General features: G+C 37.5%; 1 protein-coding gene across 1 annotated transcript in view; it reads left to right on the plus strand.

Moving 5' to 3' along the window:
• ZNF804B (zinc finger protein 804B) overlaps nt 1-5,020 on the plus strand; it is a 207,788-nt gene extending 202,768 nt beyond the window's left edge. The window contains exon 4 of the mRNA XM_030445901.1: nt 1,354-5,020. Within this exon, the coding sequence (XP_030301761.1) occupies nt 1,354-5,020 (3,667 nt within the window). The remainder of the gene's footprint in view (nt 1-1,353) is intronic.
• Nucleotides 5,021-23,122: the final 18,102 nt, after the last annotated feature.

Here is a 23,122-nt window from a genome sequence, read left to right on the forward strand (position 1 = left end):
TATTTGTCGAGGCCTTCTTAGATTATGTTGATTTTTATTTTTTTTTAATAACAAGAAAACCAAACCCCATATTTAAAATCTGAGAGGTTTTTTGGTATAATAACTGAAAGTAGAATACAGAAAGAAAAATTATAGCAAAGTTTGTATTGATGGCTGATTATGAGAGCACTAAGATTGCCATTAATATTGGTGGAAATACACCTTTTTCCCTTTTCCCCACCAGTGTTTGGTGATACTTTAAGAATTAATATCTCTTTGAATATTTCACAAGGTCATTTATTGAGGAATATTAAAAAGACAAAATGAAAATCATCTTTTAAAAGAAAATCATGGATACATTTTCCTCAAGCAGTAGAAGGCTGCCTTTTTTCTCTTATAGAGGTTGGTTCTGCTGAAATTGTCTCATTTTCAACAAGACACAAATGCCTTTCTAATGGTGTCTCAGAAAACCAAGACTTAACACAGACCAGATTTTCCTTGATATAAATTCAGAGTAAAACCAATACTGTTTATTCTGGATGTAGATGGGTATAGCTTTGAAAAAGCAAATCCATGTGCTGACTTCAAATCATATAATTTCCTATGTGTAAAGACTGTCTTGCCCATATAGAATTCCAAGCTCAAGGTTAAACTACACATTTACCTGAAGCCCCTGAAACACTTACTTTCAAGAGATAATGGGTTAAAGCATAAGATATAGAGCATCTGGAGAAAACTCAGCGTTTAGGAAAACCACATAGAGCAATAAATTAGTTGAGGAATGGAACACAGTGGCAGGGAAGAGAGATAGGAACAGGTAGTGATAGAGCTCAGCGCATTCCAGAACCAACGAGGTCGGCTTGACCCAAAGGCCTCTGCCAAGCTATGGGGGCCAAGCCAAGTACATCGAAAACTGCCCAAATAAGGAAGAAGTTCAAAAGTTTAAAGGAGGAAGACTCATGGGACGCCCCCTGCCAATGATGAAGGCAACCGGAACGACCACCAAGATGCTCCTCAAAAGAAGGCTCCACCCTACACCCTGCCTATACCACGCCTCTATATGCATATGCATGATTATGTATGTACTATGATGTAATTCTGTAATCAAAATGTATAAAAAGGCTTGCATTTGTCACGGGAATCCAGAAATCCCCTTGCGATTTCTCCGACGCGCGTCGTTAATAAAATACCTCCTGCCTATTTGACTCAAACCAAGTCTTTGAGGCAGTTTATTCTCGCCTTTTGGGGCAAAATTCGGCTTCAACCCTTTAGAAACTTTTGGAATTTAGTTTTCCCTCAAAATGTGATTTTTGCCTTAACTTGGTTACTTGATACAGCTTTTTAATTTTTTTTTTCCACTTTATTACCTTACAGCATAACTGGGAGTGGACCATTGCTTAAAGCCCCCAGGTTAGTCATGGAAAAGCAGCAATCACCAGATGGCATTTTACTGTACAAGGGCAGCAAGTTCACAACTAGTTCTCAAAGAATCACCACGAGCGAAGGATTGGGTTTCTCCAGCAGCGTACTAGAGAAACAGCAGCTTATCATAAAGAGGCACCAATCCCCTACTGAAAGACCCCATGCACTTGGAAATCAAGCCTCACAAGTGTTCCCAGATAGCACCAACACTTTTCAAAGAGCAGGAGTGTCTTTCTCATTCTCCAAAAAAGTTCCTTTGAAGCTTGAGTCCTCGGCATCAGTCTTCAGTGAGAACTCTGAAGAAGGAAATGATTGCAGTGAATCCTCCAACCATAAAGCAAAGCAAGCTCTTGAGGGCTGTCGTTCTGGAACACTTTTGGAGGAGGACATGAAAGCAAGCTTGGATAAAGGGCCATCTATTACAGAAGCCCAAATGGATTTGGATATCAGTTCACCAAGTCATGTAGCTGTAAAACATAAGATGCTGAAGGAAAATGATAAAACTAGTGATAGAGAATTAGAAGACAAGGTCAGTGCTCATCCTTCATTTTCCAAAGTCAAAATACAGCTTTCAAATTTGGATTTTTCTGGCTCACACAGAGAAACAGAGCAAGAGAGCAAATTGAATGAGTCTGAGCAATTGTTTGAAACTCTCAATTCAGCTTCATGCCAAACTAACAATTTTTATACACTGGCAAACACTTGCAAGCATAGCAATGCCTACCAGCCTGACCAGTTACCTGAGCTCCCACAACAACCAGAACCTCAGCTGCCATGCACAAGCAGCATTAATGAGAGTCCTGCAGTGGTAAAAGGAGAAAGATCTTTGGAGTATTCAGAAACTACAAATGGGAATATGGCAACACCTCCAAAGGAGAATATGGTTAAAGATATTAAGCCACAGACACTGCCTTTTCTCCACGTAGTGAGCAAAGATGGCACCACGGCTCTGCAGTGGCCCACAGAATTACTTTTGTTTACAAAAACAGAGCCCTGTATTTCATATGGCTGTAATCCATTGTATTTTGACTTCAGACTCTCATTAAATCACAGAGGTGGTAAACAGCATCAGACAAAGAAAGAAATCTGTAAAGAGCACTCAATAAATAAGACTGCAGATGAAAATGAAGCCTCAGGTTTAATAAAATACAAACAAATGTCAAATGAACAAGATAATCAGTTATTGAAACCAAAGAGGATGAAAGGTTCCCTAAAGCCAAGAAAGGCCAAGCAAAAAGCTGAGTCAGACATAGGGAAAGAAATTAATGAAAATGGTCAAAAATGCATTGCAGATTATTTGAATGAAAGTATACCCAAAGTGCCTGCTTACCTTGATGTCTCACAAAAAGATTGTATGACAGAAAAAAGTCTTCATATGACACTGAGACGACCTTTAAAGCATCATTTTCATAGCTGTGAAAGAAAAAAACAGAACATTAGAAATGAAAGTATTTCAGTTTCTGCTTTTATGTCTAGAATTAAAAAGTCTAAAGATCCAAAATGTCACTTAATCTATTCTGAGGAACAACATGAAAACCGAAGTGACTGCAAACCTGTTCAAGATGTGGTCAGCTGCAGCAGTGACATAAGTGACAGTGGAAAAGATTCTAGTGGAAGTTTCCTGAGTTATAAATCCAGTTCAAAAAGCAGGTATTCAGAAAATGAAGAATGCAGAAATTGCATGAGATGCTGGAGATTCCCATCTCCTCAAAAATCCTCCTCTGACATATATTCCAGCTATTCTGACACTTCAGCTAGCGGTACAAGTAGCTACATGAGTCCCACATTGAATAACCACAGCAGAAATAATTTCCTTTTCTGTTGTAAAAGAAAAAGCAAGACAGCTGAGAGGCACAAATGTAAACACAGAAAGCACAACTATATTTTCATTTCTGATGAAACAGATGAGGATTATCTTTGTCATGTTAAGAATCACAGAACTAGAAACTGTACACAGAGAGGCATGGTTAAATGTCAAAGATGTTCGAGACATAAAGTTTTACAGCACAGAGACAGATCTAAACACAGCAGATGTAGACACCGGCCTCTTGGTAAAATGCATAGTAGAAATAGAAGCTACCTTAGCTCTAAAAGTTGTTCCACCAGACATTCAAGAAGCAGTGAAAGATCATCTAGTAGCAGAATATCAAGAGGCAGCAGTTCAGGATCCTTCTCCAAAGAGACTGACAACTGTGACAACAAAATTAAAGGAAACACAGAGAGAGGTTTTAACACCCAACAAGGAGATGCTGATACTGCCCATTGTAACTCTCAGAATGTGAATGGTCAGTCAAAAACATTTGCCACCTGCTCTTCTGAAATTCAGGCAAAAGACATGTGTGGAAAAAGAAAGTCAATGACAGCCAAGTTACTTTTAGAAAGAGTGCAGTCCAAGAAAACCCAGGAACAGAAGCAAAATTCAGAGAGATTTTCAAATGCTTGTGGGGTGGAATTAAAGGATCACTTACAAAGTCATTTGGCTCTTCAGTTTTCAACTTCAGTAGATGTTACGTTACCTTCGCCAGAGAAAATGCTAAGCATAGGTAAAAATGACACAGAATATAATAAAAACAGTTCTTTGGAAACCAGTGTGAAGAAAACCAACTTTGAAACATCAGAGATAACTGACGTTTCTCTTTCAACAGACACTGATTATGATCATTGTCTTTTTAAAGACATCATTCAACTAAGAACAGGCTATCAGAGCCCAAGCATAAAAAGGAACACAGCAATAAAGGAACAAACCAATCTTTTCATTAGTGAAGCGCAACCCTTTATACAAAGCTGTGACCCAGTACCAAATGAGTTCCCTGGTGCTTTTCCCTCTAATAGATATTCTGTTGTTGCTAATTCAACAGAGACCAAAGAACTACATGACGTAAACATGAACTCAAACCGGGCAGAAGGTATTTCAGACTCTATTTGTGACAATGCTATGCAGAAGTACGATGACACAGTAGATGACCCAGAAGTGTACAGTAAATCCACCTCTCCTCCTTTAACGCAGCAGCCTATCACGTTTTCACCAGAGGAAGTAGACAAATACAGGTTGCTGCAGCTGCAAGCCCAGCAGCACATGCAGAAACAACTTCTGGCAAAGCACTTAAAGGTTTTGCCTGCCCCAGGACCAGCTGCCTTCTCCGCAACACCAGCACTTCCCAACCTCCCTGTCCCACAGCATGCTACTGTCACCACCATCCACCACACACTGCTGCAACGCTTTGCTGTCTCAGCATCCCTACACCCCCATGGCAGCCATCTCTCCCTGGCACACTTCCACCCCCTCTCTCAGGCACATTTTGCCCCCATATCGCTTTCTCCATTGGCACCAGCCCTCATTCCCACTCACCCTGCTTTGCTGACAGGACACCCCTTGCACTTGGTCTCCAGCACCCCCCTCCACCCTTCCTCACTGAGCTTCCCCATGCTGCCACATGCTGCATGCATCCCAGCCTTATTTACACCACAACTTAATGCAGCTGCACCTGCTATACATCCAAATCCTTTAGTTCATCCATTATTCCAAGGGCATGAGCCCCATCACCATTCTTGCTCTAGTCAGACACAACAATTACCTACAATGAAAGAAGTTTTCAATGTTTCTAACTATTTAAACTAGCCCAAATGATTACACTATGGCTCCTAGACAAAATTTGAATAAAATACATTATTCAGTATTCAATCAACATGTCTGAGGGGAAATCTACTGTTTTGCTGAGAGTGCAACAGCAAATACTTTAAAGTCCACATTCTGGCTGACAGCATATGAATAATAATTTAGTTCTAGTATCACTGAGTATAAACAGTTTTAAATCCTTTTCTGGTACTATCACAAGCAGAAGGATGTCCAGCTGGTGCCATTCTACAGAAGGTTTGGAAAGCACAGCCTGAAGAGAAGTCTTTCACTGTCAGTAGGAGTGCAACCAGAGCATCCAGACATAACTAAGAATAGAATCATAGAGTCATCATAGAGTCATCATGTCCAGCTGGCACTGATGAGTGATTTAAACAGCTCAGTTTAAAATAGTGCAATCTTGACACACCTCACAGGTTTGCTTTGTATATGCAATGGCATAGTACTTGGTCTGGTTACGGTATTTCAGACAGAGCAAAAGAGAAGATGTCTGGGACAACAGGTCTCTGGTCTTCTCTTCTGGCCAAAATAAATTAGGGATTCTCAAAGTGAAGGGTTATGAGTTAACACTGGAGAAGAGGGTCCTTTAGTGATTTTATCCCTAAGTTATATTGCTTGGACAGTGTAAAGGGACTGCAGTCTGGCCACAGGTTCATAACAAAATGTTCCCTGGGTGTAGTGCACTCTGTTGGCACAAGCAGGCTGCCACTTTTCTCCCTAAGCCAAGCATTTAAGAATTCGAGGGAAAAAAATGGGATGCAGCCAAGTTCTTTTGCATTGCCTGCCTGTGTCTGCAGTAGCCTGGAGTTGCCAAGCAGCCAGTGCTGTCTTTGAACCTCTTACATCCTTGGCCAAGACTACAACATTTCTTTTCTACCAAACAGAGCTCTGATGTGTGGGAGAATCTTGCCCCAAAAATGTGTACATATGTTTCATGATTTCAAAAGCCCCATGAGCAATTGGATGGTCCTATGAAATTGTGCTGCTATTCACAGAAATGCAGAAGTAAAATTCTGAGTGGAAACTGTTTATCCAGACCAAATCTCATAAAAAAAAATCTGCATCTCTCATAATTTCAAGGTGTATTGAATTTAAAAAAATAAGTCAAGATTCTTGCATGGCTTCCCAAACTTTCAGTGTACAAATAGAAATTCTGAATCTACAATGTCTGAATGCATGTATCAATGCTTCAGGGTAATGTGTGGTTGAAACTGATAGAATTAACTGGGTATCTGGGAGCAGATGACGGCTGCAGCAACTCTTTGAATGGTACATTTTTACTATTTTTATTGTGTTTCTAACTTAACATGGGATATTTAGCATGAAATTAAGTTCATAATTGTGGTTAGACTGCAGGCAGGTTCCCCTATGTAATTGGGCAGTGAAGTGTCCAACAGAGAGTACCCATTTGTTTGGATTAGAAACATCCAAAATTATTTCAATCCATTTGCAGTAATGTGTGGCATAATTAATGAGGTATTTTTCAGAATCAATATAAAGCACATTTAAAAACTCTGGGAGCATTTTATTCTGTTTTATTTGGATATCTGAAGAAACCAAGAGATCTAATTGCACTTAAATATTTAAAATACAAATAAAGGGAATTTTCAAACTTAGTTTTAATCAAACCAGATTGATCCATTGCAATAAAATGGAATTGGTTTATTTTCTAAAAGCAGCTGCTTCAGCATAAACTGGTATTAGGCCAAACTTTTAAACTGGATTTACAAGTTTTGACTGCTTGTTTTCCATTTTCAGATTTAAAGTTTCTTTGGATACTTAACATGTTAGCCATCAATAAAATCTATAAGAAAAAGAATCTGGAGATTGAGCAAAAGAAAACCACTTTAGTAGCAAAAAAGGTTGGTGAAACCAGAACCTCAGATATTTTTGATTGGATTCCCACATACTTTATTAATTTCATTAACAAAATGGATTAATGTACTTTTGGAGTTACTTATCTTTACAGTTTAATTTCCTCATTTTAAATCTAGGGAACTTCTTTAATTGAAATAATTCCTTCAGAATTAAGGAAGACAGAAATTTTCTTTGGGAAAGATGTTAAAAATAAATATTTTGACAGTTTTAAAAGCCTTTTTTTTTTCTTCATTTTTTATTAAAATCTTCCCGAAACTAGATCAGAATTGCATTTGATTTCTATATATCTGAAACTCCATTTTCTGAGAATCAAATATATTTCAGTGAATGTGACTTAACACTTCTAAAAGTTAGTACTTGCCTTCTTGGAAAGAGAACTCTCACTCAGTGGACCACTTGGTAACATTAGTTAAAATTCTGTGGAACAACTCTGAAATAGATGCTTTAAAGGAGCTGGTCAACCTGCACCCCAGAAGAGGCTGCCTGAGCTGCACAGTCATCACCACCAGTTCAGGGTTAATACCATCTGAAAAGATTCAGTTTCCAGCCCTACACAGTTTTGAATTTATTGGCTATGTTCCCTTCCATTAAAAAACAAAAACAAAACAAAAACCAACAGAAAAAACAACCCCAAAAACCAAAACAAAAACCAAAACAGTTATTCTCATTGTATATAGTAGTTTGTTTGAATCCTAAGTAGGTAATCCCAAGAGGAAAAACTGGAACAGAGGAAATAACAGGCTAATCTTTAATGTGTACATACACATTTTGTATCCCTGCTTCTCACAGGCAATGTTAATATTGTAGAAATTGCTATGGCAAGAAACCTGAACAACTGAAACTTGACAATGTCCTCCTTTGTAAATAATTTATGGAACACAGTTTTATCTGTTTCCCTTAATGTATGCAATGGTATTCTAGGAAGAAACCAAATCATAGGATATCCATGCATCATTGTATATACCAACATGGATGATTTGGTGAGGCAAATGAATAGATAATAATGATTAAATTTATTTCTTGGAACAATGGGAATAAGGATTTTGAAAGGTTTTGATGGGAAAAAAGATTAGGAAGGGACAGAAACAGCACTGTAGCAAATCAGCAGTCACTGACTGCCAACAAAATGAATGTCCAATGTTGTTCTTGGTACAGAAAGGAAGTTTCTTGGAGAAATGTAATAAAATTTACAGTACAGCTGATATATTTCTCTGCTTGCTGCCATTTTTTTTTCATAGGTAATGTACTTTAAATGTTCATCATTACTATAATTAAAAGCATAACTGAGCCTTAAGTATGGAGCTGGGCTACATTTCTCATTTTATTTAGACTGATTTTTAAAGTAGTTACAGTATCCTGGTGGCAGCATTATATACTCTTTAAGTTAATAATCTATTTTAACTTGATTGTATATTCTTGGTACGTATTCCAAGGAAACAGGTGACCCATCCTGGAAAATTATAATTTAAAAATTTTCTTGAGTTACATAATCATGATTTGATAAATATATTATTTTTTTTTAACTGAGGAACTTCTGGCATACATTTAAAGTGTAAATTTTTTTGTGTAGATTTGCATTAAAATGTCATTTCACCAGATTGATTTAAAAAGTGTTACATTTATATTAAAACTGGATAATACTCTGGCAAGTACAATATGTAAACTAGTAATTTTGTTTTGTATTCTCTGTATAAAGTGTTTTATATTATACAGTAGCTAAGTGAATTGCACTATTGTACATGCAACGCGGCTTTTCTTTTTTTTTTAGGTTATTCAAAGAATCCCTGGGAATGTAGTTTAATGCAATAATATTTTTTTTTTCAATAAAAAGGCTTACTGGTATAAAGAGTGTCAGTCATGTATTTTTAATGTTAAGCATTCCAAAAGGCAACAACATAATAAAATGCAGAATGATGCAAACATATTCTGTATTTCAATATGCAGAACTGAAATGCATTTAATTCATCCCTGTGGCTATTACCCTGAGATTTCTTAGAATGTTTCCTAACGATTTTAGTATGTGTTACAAAAGTGGTTTGTTTAAATGGAACTGAAAATAAATATTCCTTAACAAAATTGCTTATCTATGTGGTTTTTGCAACTAGTCTTAATGTATCAACATCCTCCTGGATATTTTCAGTGCACCAATCATTTTATTTAGAACTACACTTATAACTCACTTGTCAGGTTACCTAATGTCTCTGAGCTATGATTCCTAATACTCTTTTAGAAGGTCCTTTGGTAAAGGATGTAATAGTAGGATCCAAGTACTATTGATTCGGTTTTTAACCATTCTTTAAATCTGACCTAAGTCATGAAAAGAATCTCTTTTTCCCATGTTTTCCCTTTTATCTTGTATATCTACAGTTTGTTTGATCTCAGCTGGGGGACAGTATTTTTCTGAGACATTGTTTTCCTAGTATCTGCTCAGATGGGAAATGTCCCCACCCTTTAAAGGCATCGTGTAAAGTCTGAGGTGAACTTTCAGGGCTTCTTCCACCCCAGCAGTGAGTACTGCAGATAAAATGCATCTGTCCCTTGGGCACAGGCTAGTCCAGTGTATTCTGCCTGACAGGGTAACAACACCTGTTGGCTGGAAACAGGTTAGTCCAATTTTCTTCAGAGATGACATTGGAGAGCTTGTGACCTCATGCAATGCCAGTAAAATCATTCCTACTCTCTTCTGGGAAGTCTTTCACTTTGCTGCATAACCTTATTATGCAAAACAAGCATTTTTATATATTTTCTCTACAGTAATATAAAAAATCACTAAGAAGATGACTTATTACCTTGCTCTTTCTATATACTAGGCACCATAATATGTGGGAATAACAGGAAACTGCAAGTCAGTGAACTGCACTGCTGCCTCACTGAGACTGAGACATGCTGTTGTGATCTGTTGGAATGGCTCTTTGCCCCAGAGCAAAGAGGAATGAACTCAATAAGGTCATGGAAATGCTCTCAGTGTCTTCAAGATCACCAGTCTGAGCCTTAGATGTCAACACCTTACTTGACTATAAAGCACATGATGTTCTTAAAATGCTTTTCATTATTTTTCAATAAACACATTATTTTCTTTAACAGAGAACACAGAGGAAGCCAAATAGTCAATTGTAGATAGTATAGTGAGAAATAAATCTACAGTTACAATTATGGATATTTATGCTAAACATCTACTGTTTAACAGTGACCAATCTGTTTTGTGAATGTGTTTAGAAATGCTCTTGACTGAGATGTCAAGTAGTTGGTACATGCCTGTATTAAAAGAAGACTCAAACCAAACTCATTTCTCATGACCTAGCTATAAAAACTTCAAAATAAAGATAAGGTTGAAAAGCTTGATAGACTTTTACCAAGCAACGTAAGCAGTTCTGCTGCCTCTACTCTACTGCACATCTAAAACTTGTATTTCACACAAAAATCAATATTTCATTCTTACGAGCAAATAAAATTTTTAGACCAAAAGAATTTGTCATTTGCAAATCAATAAATTAAATGTATCTATCAAATTTATATAGAAAATTTTTCTGTGCACTTCAAGTTTTGTATACACACAAATCAGCAACATTAATAAATAAATCATTGAAAATGCAACGGACCAATTAGTCTCAGATAGCTATAATCCGACTATTGCTATATAATGCAATATGTTCTATACAAAGAGGGTTGAATTATAATTTGCTTCTTTCTTTTTTGCAAATAAATTATAGGCTAACTTTCTTCCAGCCCCTGTGAGAAACTGTACAGAATTTAATAGAAATTGAAACCCCCTACATAGGCAAGGACACTCCATGCGAGGCATTGTACAACCTGGTCTAGTGGGAGATGTCCCTGCTCATGAAGGGGGTTTGGATCTTGGTGATCTTTAAGGTCTCTTTTAACCCTAACCATTCTATGATTGGGAAAGGGATGTGCATCTTCTTGAGGATTTATGATTGCATCTAATAGAAACAAATACCCTAACAAATAGAAACAATGTGTATTTCAAGTGAGGAGTACCTAAAGGTTTGATTGTGGAGGTGTACGTGGTTTTATCTACTTGAATGATGATCCTGTTAATTTAGGTTCCAAATAGAGAGAGCTAAATCCACGTATAAATATTGAAGGGCTGAAACATATTAAAAGAAAAGTTAATAATACATGTTATTTTGGTTCTTAGTTGTCAACTGGGGCAAGTTTCCTGCTCACACAGGACTAGAATTTTTTTCTGTCTTGTCCACAGCATGCAACCAGTAGCTGAAGTACACAGGAGAGCTTTCAGGACTATATCATATGCCTCTTGTTCTCCCTTAGACACATGAAAAAACTGAGATTATCCTTTGTCAATTTAGTTTACCAGTAATTTCTTGGAAGGTCTCTGTGACTTAAAATATTTAATGTTTCTTTTTAATATTATGTGTAATTACAGTACTCATATATACTACTCACATATTATAAATTTAATCTGTAGCAGGAGGAGCCTTTCTTGCTCCTGAGGCTCAACGAGCTGCTGGCTTCTCCATTGCCTCGCACAAGAGTGAGCCAAGATGGACTGCTCTCTGTGGGTGTGTGTCCCACCTTTATTGGCCCCCTGGTAATAGGGGGCCTGCCCTAACCAGGCACAGGTGGACTCACACCCACTCTTTGGCAACTCGAGGCACCTGGTTTATCTTATTTCTCTACATTAATCCTTATCAATGAGCTTTCCCCCAATAAGCCTTCCTCTCTTAGTTCTGCTCTGTGACAGTATTTTTTTTCAAATGCTAAATTCTCTGATTTTATTTTTCATAAATAATGTGTTAGATAAGAAATTCTTATTATATGGGTCAGTGTGAAATATAATAATGAATCTTATTATGGGCTATGATCAGTGCTGAAGAGTTGAAAGTAATTTTGTGTCTCATCTCATTGCTGCCAGCCCCCACTAGCTTTTCACAAGACTCATTCTCAGATGCTTAGGGCAGGTGAAGGTGCCAAGATGGGACAGCAAAAGAAAGCAAGTAAGCACAAGGTCTGCCTGTGACTATGGTGAGAAGTTGGGCATGGGCAACGTCAGTCAAAGAGCAATTTCAGATTCCTGACACCTGGAGAAAAGGGTTTGCTTCAGAGGGTGTGGAAAGCACCAAGGAAGGCTTAAACTCCTGATGGATAAAGATGTTTGCAAGCCCAAATGAAACCTCAGATGAGCAGTTTTAATTACTGATTTCAATAAGATTAAAATTAAAATACCTCCTGGGAATTTTTCCTCATGATAGGCTGTAGATTTTACAAAAAAATTTTTTTTTCATATGTGCTCCCAGTCAAGTCCTAAGATAAACAGGGTCAGATTATTATGAAAAATAATGAATAACTGTGCCAGGGCTTCAAAAAGTGCACTAGCTTCCAAGTAAATGTTTGGTCAGATCTTACTCTGCTTGGTGTGATCTGTTGATTCCTACATCAGGGACATTTGAAACAACAGTTTATGGGGTATTTTCAGTCCATATAATCAAACAGCATGAAAGATTATATGTTCTCAATATAATTACTGAAAGACCACTGTTGAAATCTATAGGCACATAGATATGCCTGGTACTACAGCATTTGAACCCACTATAGACTTCCCATGACTTGGAAGCAGAGTATATATTTAGGGGGGAAAAAATTCAAACCAAAGCATGCTACAGTGAATTTAAATTTGAAAGTGACTCCACAATAAAAAATGAACTAAAAATTCTCAGCATGTCTTCATGCCACAAATGTATATTAATGTTAGCCTTAAAATCCTTCTAGAACTGTAAAATACATAAACATTTGAATTATGCTGTAAAGTTCCTATTGTCCATGCAACAGAAATCTTTTCTCTCTGCACTACTGAACTATCATGATGATAGCAAACCTTGTAAAATGAACAGTGAGATCTGTATGGTATTTTCCCTTGTTGCTAATTGAGTAAATGCTTGAATTAAAAATGTTCTGACCCATTCTTTCTAAGGTCATCCATCTGAAGTTGGAAGCAGAGAAACAATTAGACTAAGACTGTATTTCCAAAGTACATCAGAGAGTTGTATACAGAATATAATTCCCATTACAGGCAATATATTTGAAAGGCTTTGGGCACTTTAAGTTAGAATACATATTTTAATGTATAATTTCATTTTTTTCTAAAGATTTCTCAAGGATTTCTCAGGAAATTTGCTTTAGAAACTCAGAATGGGTAGGGACATGATGAGCATGATCAGACAGTTTTAGACTGAGAAAGTCTCAGCTGCTAGGAAAACTAAAAGCATTGCATGAAAATCATATCACAATCCTATCTGTCAGCTTCTATTGGAAAAACATTTTTAACTATTCTCTAGAATTTATTTGGCCTTCACAAATCCAATAATAAATTTACCGTGTAATGCTGAACAGTTTTCAGGTCTAAGCCTATAAGTACCTATGGAGAAAGTTAATACTGGGTGAACTTAACATTGAGTGACCTTACCCTCTGCTCATGTGCTACTGACTTCTCATAAGCTTGGTCAGTAAAACTGATGGGCTTCAGATGTGCCACTGTGCAAGGACTGAAATGGACAGTGACCAGCAAACTGCATAAAATGCCACCGGCTTCTCCTGCCTACATTCCCTATAGAGTGAAGAGCCCTAACTGTGCCCACTTTCCTCAGGATTACTAGGATCCCCCTTACTAGTCGTTTACTTCTCCCCAGCGAGCTTAGAAGGTGCCTCCACAGCAAACCGAGCAGCATTTTAGAGTTCAAAGGAGGTCAGCAGTGCAATAGACATGTTGCTAAGTTTTAGGTATCTGGAAATTTTTGAAACTCAAAACTGGAAGCACTACAGCCAAGCCAATTCATCATGATAGAGGTACTATTCCTGCTAAGGGAAGAGAAAAAAAAATCAAGGTAGAAATCACAGTAGATATTTATTTTCGGCTCTTTATAAGGAGATGCCTATTAAATGCCTGCCCTTATTGAAGTCAGAAGAGGGCTGATATTTCAAATCCAGGTAGGCTTAGCCACAGTACTTTACAAGAGTTGTCTGGAACTACTCATCAAAATATTTTGAGAATACTGTACGATTGCAAGTATATTTTTTGTAAAATGAAAAAAGTTAAATTCAAATAGGTTGTTTGCTTCATATTATTTTCTCAGGTCAAATGATAATTTGAATAAGTTCTTACATATGTTTGCACAGAGTGCCATCTTCCTTTTTTGCTTCTAATTTTTTTGCGCTTGACTTCTTTCTCCCCATGCAGACAGAGATACTTTCCTCATCATCAGATCAGTTGACTTGCAGTGTTAGTTTGCTATTAACTGGTCTTAAACAGTTACTAGTATTCTGTATGTCACATAATTATTTGGTACTGTAGCTGGTTTTCGTCAGCTGTAGATGCTAGAAATGAATGAAAGATGCAGCAATAAAACATTTCAAAAGGTTTTGTCAAAGAAATGTGTGAGACTATCCTTGATGAGAGTAAAAAAAAAATTCCTAGTAACAAGTGTAGATAAAATGATAATCATAAAAAAGAAAATGACAGAAAAAAAAGAGAATCTTCCAAGACTCTTCATATGATGCAATTATTAGAGAAATTTATATTTAACAGATCGTGGTCTTTACTTTCTGGCAAACTGTTAAAGCATCTGCTAAAAACACTGAGCAAAGGGCATGAGCCTGATAGTCATAAATAGATGTAACATGATGATACATCATGGTCTCCCATGAATCATAGATGCAAAAGAAATCCATAACCCCAGCAGTACTGCAAAGGACATTCCTAAACCCAGGCTGGTCAGCCCTGTACTCTTTCTGATGTATTGTAGACTCTAGGGAATAAAGGGAAATAAAGACCTGGTATGTCTTCTAAACTTCAGTGGGAACGGATGGCTTTAGAAAATGTGAAAGACAGGCAGGCCCCAGGGAATCAGAAGTCCTGGGACTGAGCTTGTCCTACGGTAAAGGAAGCTGGGAAAATCTCCGAGGATGAGCCAAAAAGAGGAATGTGCTTAGAGGGGCAGCTGCACTTGCATGGGAAAAAGCTTTAAAGGCTGAACCTGGCCGAACCATGAAAACACAGCACAGAGATAACCAAACAGTCTGCAAAAGCAAATTGCCCTCCAAGAAAAAGATGGTTCATTTTAACCCTCTTTAGTTTATGTGAGCTGCTGTACTAAAATGAGCATGATACAAATGAAAGGAAGGACAATTCTCAAATACACATGAATTCCAATGCTAGAGGATGCATGCAACCACAGCTGGTTGCCATTAAGCCTGTGTTTTATGGGAGATATTCTTTCTATACAGACTTTCTACTGTATGGACACTTTCAACCTAATTTTCAGACCTGAAAATGTTGCTTTGAAAGGTAAATAACTAAGAGTTCTACCTTGAAATTGTGACACTGGTGTTTATAAAAAGCCATTTACTAAAAAGCTACCTATAGAGTTGCTTATAAAACTGAATACAGTTATAGTAAACGGCATGGAGGCCAAGGTGGAGAAGATCTTCATATACTGTACAAGGCATTCATTATGCCTGTCTTGGAAGAACAGAAATTGTGGCTAGATGTGGCAATCAGCTGTAAATATCTTCAAAGCATAAGATGCTAAATCATTAAAGTTAGTGCCTGAAGATTAAAATTTCTCAAGTAGCTCCTATTAGGACCCAACAATTCATTGCAAAGTGCTCAGAGCACATACTACACCACATGATCTGGGTATGTCTCTCCAAATAAGAACATAAACTGCTGGAGATGTGACAGACAAAATGTAATGCATTCATTAACAAACAACATTGCTCTTTCCCATTTTAGTCCTTAAAACAATTGTTTGACTATCCTGTGCCATTTGTTCTAGCTTGTAGCTGCCCAATTCCATGCAATAAACCTGAGGATTATATTACTTTTCTTGGTCTTCCAAAGATCTCAGTGTAGTGATATTTTGAAGAAAATAACCTGAATTACAGAATCACAGAATTATTATGGCTGGAGGAGACCTCTAAGATCATCAAGTCCAGCCTATGACCTAACATCACCACAATGACTAGACCATGGCACTAAGTGCCACATCCAACCTTTCCTTAAACACCTCCAGGGATGGTGACTCCACCACTTCCCTGGGCAGTCCATTCCAATGTCTGATCACCCTCTTCTGATATCCATCCTAAACCTCCTCTGGTACAGTTTCAGGCCATGCCCTCTCATCCTGTCACTCGTTGCCTGGGAGAAGAGCCCAATCCCCACCTTCCTACAACTTCCTTTCAGGTAATTGTAGAGATTCCTAAGGTCTCCCCTGAGTCTCCTCTTCTTCAGGCTAAGCAAGCCCAGCTCCCTCAGCCTCTTCTTACAAGGCTTTCCCCCTAGTCCCTTCACCTGCCTCTTTACTCTCCTCTGGATCTGCTCCAGCACTGAATTTGGTCTTGTTGAATTTCATACTCTTGGCCTTGGCCCATCGACCTGGCCTGCCTAGGTCTCTCTGCATCGTCTTCCCACCCTCCCTTTTTTTTACTAAGGTTAGACTCAATCTCCTCATCCAGGTCATCAAAAAAGATGTTGAATAGGACTGGGCCCAGTACTGATCCCTTGGGAACACCACTGATCACTGGATGCCAACTGGATGCAGCACCAGTTACCACCACTCTCTGGTGGACTCTCTGGGTCCAGTTTTTAACTCAGCAAAGGGTGCACCTGTCCAAGCTGTGGACAGCTAGATTTTCCTGGAGGGTTTCCTATGTTTTGAAATAGGTAGGCAGGATAAGTTCCAGGCTGCTAATTCAAAGGTATGTAAGCATGAAGATGCTTTCTAAAAAGAGGTTCAAACAATAGGTGTGCAATAGAGTTCATGTAATTTCCATGAAATTAGATTTGTGCCTCTGGAGAATGGAAACACTCACTGTTCACAGTAAAAATAAATAAATAAATAAATAAACCAACATGTATCTGTTCACAGATATACCTGTCCATCAGCCAAAACAGATTTCTGTCCTCACCCCAATCTCATATTTTGAATGACTCCAGTCATCTGAGTTAATCTACCTTCGTCATTTTGCCTTAAGGAGGAATCAATGTTTTAGCCATATGATGGATGTCTTTTCTAAGCATGATGGGAAGGACTTGTATAGCATACTCCAGTATATAAGTAGCTCTGTAGCTCTTGGAAAGGTCCAGGCTCCTACACTGTGTCCCTTGTGTGGCTGCAGTTTGCTTTTCCTTCCACTATAGGCATGCAGAAAAGACTTGCTCAGAACCTAGTAATGCTTGAAATCTAAGACCAGATCCAAATTTTGAAGCTGCAGTTCAGTTCTGTTCTTACTGTCTTAACTCATCTACATCCATTGAGATCTCTGCCCTCTGTGCTGAGTCCCAGAGGAGATCATGCTTTCCACCTGAACAGCCTTTTAACACAGGTATTCTCTGGTGCCATCTCTCACTTCCCAGTGTAAATTGTTATAATGCAACAGTATACAGTATTTTAGATCCATGCTTAAAACACAAAATGCCAGCCTTTCTCACATAAAGGCCCCAAGGCTTTTTTAAGATCAAGCTACTGCTTCCAGAAATAGGATGCTGCAATTGCATCTGTGATTTTGTGACTCATTTAGAGTTCTATGGTTTTGTAGTCTGCACTACACCAGGCTTATAAGTCAGGCATGTTTACATGTACATTTGATGACATCTACCATATGCATACAGTTAATATAAAATTTGCATGATGGAAACTGATCACGAGCTCCTTTCCTTCAGCTAAGCTCCACATATTTTAGTGAACTTCTGCATCAGTTCACATCCTAGATCAGAGTGATGCACACATCATATAGATCTGTGGGTAAGTACAAATATACACTTTTCTATGACATCAACGATAAATCAGCTAATGTGTGATAGCTAAAAAAAACACTGTTTTATATAAGTTGCCAGACAAGCAGAATGTTTAGCTTTTCTTTTTTAGTTCAGTCTCCATTAGACATAGATTAATGAAATTAATCCATATTATGCCAAGGATTAGAAGTGTTTTAGCATTCGTGGTTTTTTATGCTACAGGTTTGAGGGTATTTGTGCTAAAGAGAACTGTACAAATTGGCAGGAGAAACTCACTGACCCAGTGCTAATGCATTATAAAGAAACTTTTCTGTTCATGGACATTAAACAATACATACAAGAAAACCTAGAATTAAGAATTCTTATTTAAAAGGAGGAAAACAAGCTTTACTTGTTCTCTGAAGAGTCTTGCTAATTTTCCTACTACCGCCACCTAATTATTTGAGGCTGTTGCACAGGTACAGACACTTCAAGTGAGCTCTGAAATTACTGCTTGAAGCAGAGCAAAGGATCTTAGATTCTGCAAGAGAATGAAAAATTGAGTGAGACATTTCTGTGTAACTTGATAAGCAAAACTGTAATTTATTTAAGGGAAATGATAGATTTTATCATCTTTTGCAAAGTCTCCTGATGAATGTCTGGGTTTCTCTGGCATACTGATTACTGATGGTCCAAACATATTAAGTTTTTCAGTCTCTTTATTTATGGAGTTAAAGCAGCATAGCAGAAGGAAGGAAAAAAAGAGCACTAAAATAATTTTCTATTGTTTTAATTACTTTATGAATTCTTATATCTTATGGGCAGATTGGATAATAGAAATGTCTTATTTCTCAACGTTATCTCATTATTTCATTCTTATGAAAATCCATACCTTTCAAAATTAATCACCAAAGAAAGATTTTGTTCTGTGCTGTGAACTACTGAGGATTACTCTTAAGAAGATAGAAATGTAAACACTCCACAAATGTAATGTCTTGATTGTGTTTCTGACTCTTTCTTAAATTCAGATGTCATGTGTAAACCCAAGGCACTTTTAACTTTTTAAACCTAAGATGTACAAATTCACTGAAAGTGAAATTAATAATCTATGGGGTTTTTTTTTTAAATAAAATCTGTTTAAAGGACAGCAAGCTACTTCAAGAGCTGTCTGAAAAATCCCACTCATCTTTTTTGAGTTCTCTCATATTTATCACAAATTTTCTCTTTTCTTGATTTCAAAAAAATTATCACTGACTGCCCAAGGATATCTGAAAATCCTTATTTGTCTTTCTTGCGGTCATGGCTAAACCTTGAATTTTTCCTGTTTTCCAGTAGATATTCTGCTTCATCAGAAACCTTTCTGCTCAAGTGACCAAGACATGATGAAAAATACACCTGAATGCAGCTGACTGAGGCATGGATTCCTGAAACATGAAAATTAATGACCCAAAGACAAGGAGGAGCCTAGGGAAGTACATTGCAGGTCAGAAACACTGAGACTCCATAGCAGCTTAAGAAAAGGTCTTAAAGAAGAGGCTCCTCACCAGAAGACATACTGTGTCTTCCCTTCCATTAATACAGCTCCAAAACTTGATTTTATTCCATATTTCTAATCTCAGTGTCCATGTCTTCTTTTTTAAACTCTGAACCTTCTCTCACTTGTTATTTCTGAATCTATTTCTCTATTAATTTTTGCTATTTTACTTTCCCACCAAAATAGTATAAGACACAAGCCCCCTCAAGGATTAAACTATCTTCTCTAGAGGGGTCTTCATGGCTGTAGAAACTGAGCAGGTGAGTAGATAATGCAAGTGGTGTATATAAACAAGAAGACCCCTGTCTTGGTAGCAGAAAGATCATAGGAACCATCTCAAGCATCAGCATTTTAATTTCTTGCATCAACAGCTAAATCAGCCACACTGCCATAGTATGGGGCTTCAGCTTTTCTCAAACCTGGTCTCATGATTCGGTAGATGAGAGATTAAACTTTCTGCACTAAGTTTATTCTGATCCATTCAACTATCTCCCAGGGAAAAAAAAATCTCTGGGTGGGGTACATCCCTTAAAACAAAAAAATGAGAGAAGGGATAGAATGAAAGAATTTATTTCTTGAAAAAAGAGAGTAATCAAAATATTTTTATGCTGTAATTTTTTTCTCAACAATAGCACATTTTATGAAATCATAATTATTATTATTATTTCTGTTTCCCTCATTAGCTAGTACAGGAGTGCACTGAGCAGTTCTGTGTCACACTGGAGTGTGCTGCATCTGTGGGATAGCACCGCATAAGATGATTCAAGGTGGCATTTTTATCTAAGCTCATTGTTAGTGTTTCAGACAAGCATGCAGTAATCACAGAATATTTAAGCTTCCTGGCTAGGTAGTAAGGAGGGAGGAAGAAAATAGTTAGGAAAAAGGTAGTGAGGTAAAAAGTAATGAGAAAAGCAGTGAGAAAATACCTCTTCAAGACATTACCAAAATATGTCTTTGAATTTGGATGATCAGTTTGATAGCTTTCTATCAGTTAGTGTTCACAGAGTTTTCCCTTTTCGTAGAAGACAGGGCATTACAGAACAAGATGCCATAAACTGAGTCCACAGAAGTCTGGCCAAAACTGCAAGACTTTCTGGGATACTGCCATAATACAAAGACCAGAGCGGTGGCTTTTCTACTTGAGTGGCGAGTCATAACACCATTCTTAAAGTTTCTCTGGTCATACTGAAGGAAAAGAGAAATGCTCTCTCTGGATTTTCAGATCAGTTGTTTCTCCCTTTTGGACATGCAATTTAAGAACTGACTTTAAAACTGCTCTAAAGAAATGGACATTTACAGTAGACACTTCAAGATAGAAATTCTATGCAAGCAGGAAAGCTGTACCAAACCAGTGGATAAGAACCTAAGCCTGTCAAGTTATTTATACCTCAATGCTTGCAGTTTGCCCACATAACTAGACTTTAGACACAAAGCTAAAGTCCTCCATTTAAAATTGTGTGATTCCCTGTTTATACTTTCCAGACCAGTCTGTGATCCATCTACCCACATCTAGATTGAAACCTAGAAAACCCAGAGCAGTCTGTATTGATTCACAGAAAGTGTCTCCCAAAGAACAATGTGGATGATCTTTGTGGAGGTTATGATGAACATTACAATCTTGACAGAATGGGAAAGTACAAAAAGCTAAGCTTAAATGACAGTGGGGACATATCTATGATCTAGATGTCTTGGTAGACATCAGGACACATGTGGCTCTCCTGGTTTGTATCCATGAAGTATACAGGGATCAGATGTGGAGCAATGATTAGGCTTCTAGATACTTCTGTAATGTTTCAGAGCCTGAAACTTAGATTGAAGCTGTCACGAGTCTAACAAACGAACAAAAATATAACATAACATCAAAAAGTGATGTTATATTATTTGTGACTATCGCCACAAAAGCTAGCAAGGATTACTTAAGATGGTGCATTATTTTCTGAAGGAAAATCAAACTTTTTTGGCCTAGATGTTTTCCTTACCATTGTTTATTTGTTGCAACATCTTGTCTTATAGCACATAAAACATAACTGGAGCAATATAAAATTTATCATATTACATTTCAGGAAAAAAAAAGGTATTTTTCCATCATATGGCTACCCTTATATTAAAAACAATCATGCAGATTCTGTTCATTCTGAGACTACTCATTTGTCTCAATTAAATACTGACACTTTTGCCAATCTGTAATCTATTATAGAGGTAAAGATAAAAAAATGTACTTTTATAGCAATTAAATTTCCTGTGTCGTATAGAAATCCTAGGAATCACTAGTAGAATCATCACTAATGTTCCATTCAGCTATAGAAGTATGCAGTTTTCTCCCTAATGACACCTATAGTTGTTATTGCTAAATATTTTAATCTTTGAGTGCTAAGAACTACAAGCAGATATTTAGACATAGCCAGAAGGATGCAGGACATATTTTTAGGACAACAGGGTTTTTTTTGCAGAAGAATCTGTGTAGGTTGTGGAGGTACCTGGCAAAGACTTTAAGGACAACTTGAATTCTTGTCTTAATTTTTAGCTTATTAAGTCAAGTGGAGAAAAGAAATCAATCACTTTGGAACAAGACTTGTAGAAATTTTACTTTTGAGGCAAAGTACACGGCCCAGATGAAGGTCAAGACACGGATGAATAAAATTAACTTGCAAGTACTAAAAATATCTATTCTTTATTCTCTATTGTTCTGTATCTATTTCTCACAGATGGAGTGATGTTCTCAATAGGGAACACAAATACAGGGAAAGCTGTGTTAATAACTCCACCACAAAGAAGCAGTGACCACCCATGAACTGATGAACACATTTGGGTATTCCAAATCAGTGTAATACAAGGCCAATATGCTATCTTCTAAACCTTTAGAAATATATAAAAGAGAGAGTACTTTGCAAATCTTCATAACACTAGCTAGCTTCCTATTTTTGATACTTTATTCAAAAGTATTCATGGTATTTTTATGGTCAACTTTCAACTGTAATATTAATATCCTAGTAAAATAAATGTAGACAGGAAGAAATCCTGTAGTGAAATGAGGCAACCAGGTGCCACTAATTGCCAGGTAGTGGGCATGAGCTTGTGTTAAGCCCACCTGTGCCTGATTAAGGCTGGCCCCAACTGCACATGAGCAGGATTAGGGGGCCAATAAAAGGTGAGCTTCCAAACACAGGCTCAGCTCATTCCTGAGCAAGCCAGCAGAGGTGTTAGCTGATTCCAGAGCAGTAGCACCGAGCCAGGCTAACCAGTCCTGAGGCAACAGACTCAGGGCCCTTTATCATGCACTTCTGCTGGAATACCTGTTGGACTTTGGAGCGCCGTGCCCTAAGAGAGGTTCGTCTTGCTACGAAATTCCATGATATGTAGACAGCCTCTTGATTTTCACTATGATTGAGTTTCTTTAGCATTGAGTTCTTCATTACTTTTAAAGTCTGTGACAAGGACAAGAGGCATGTGGCCTTCAAGGCACAGTGGCTACTAACAACTTAAGTTAATTTCATTCATGTGCAAGAGCTACAGGGTGCATAAATTAAAATTATCCGGTGAGCCTATCTGCACTAAATGGATAGAGGTTGACTGCTTCCGTGCTCAAGGCTGCACTCCAAAATGCTGCAAATTTCTTCTTCTCAGAAGAGATACTATTTTAGGAAACAAGTAATGCTCTGTGGATATTCTTGGTTTTATCAAAAGAGTTTTACTTGCTATTACTCACTGCTCACCATTCAAGTGATTGTCAAATACATTCTTTTTTCTCTCTCATTTTCTGTACAGTCATGGTATAGGAGCTATTTACTTCATCTATCATTTATGAACCTTCTACAGTGATTCAGTGGTTCAGACTTTGAAAAGTTATTGAGAAAGTCCTAGGGAACTATCTGTGAGCTGAGAACATCAGGCAGAGTCACTAAATTTATTTTTTAGCCCTTCC

The sequence above is a fragment of the Calypte anna genome, chromosome 2 (assembly GCF_003957555.1).
Source record: "Calypte anna isolate BGI_N300 chromosome 2, bCalAnn1_v1.p, whole genome shotgun sequence".
NCBI classification, from domain to species: domain Eukaryota; kingdom Metazoa; phylum Chordata; class Aves; order Apodiformes; family Trochilidae; genus Calypte; species Calypte anna.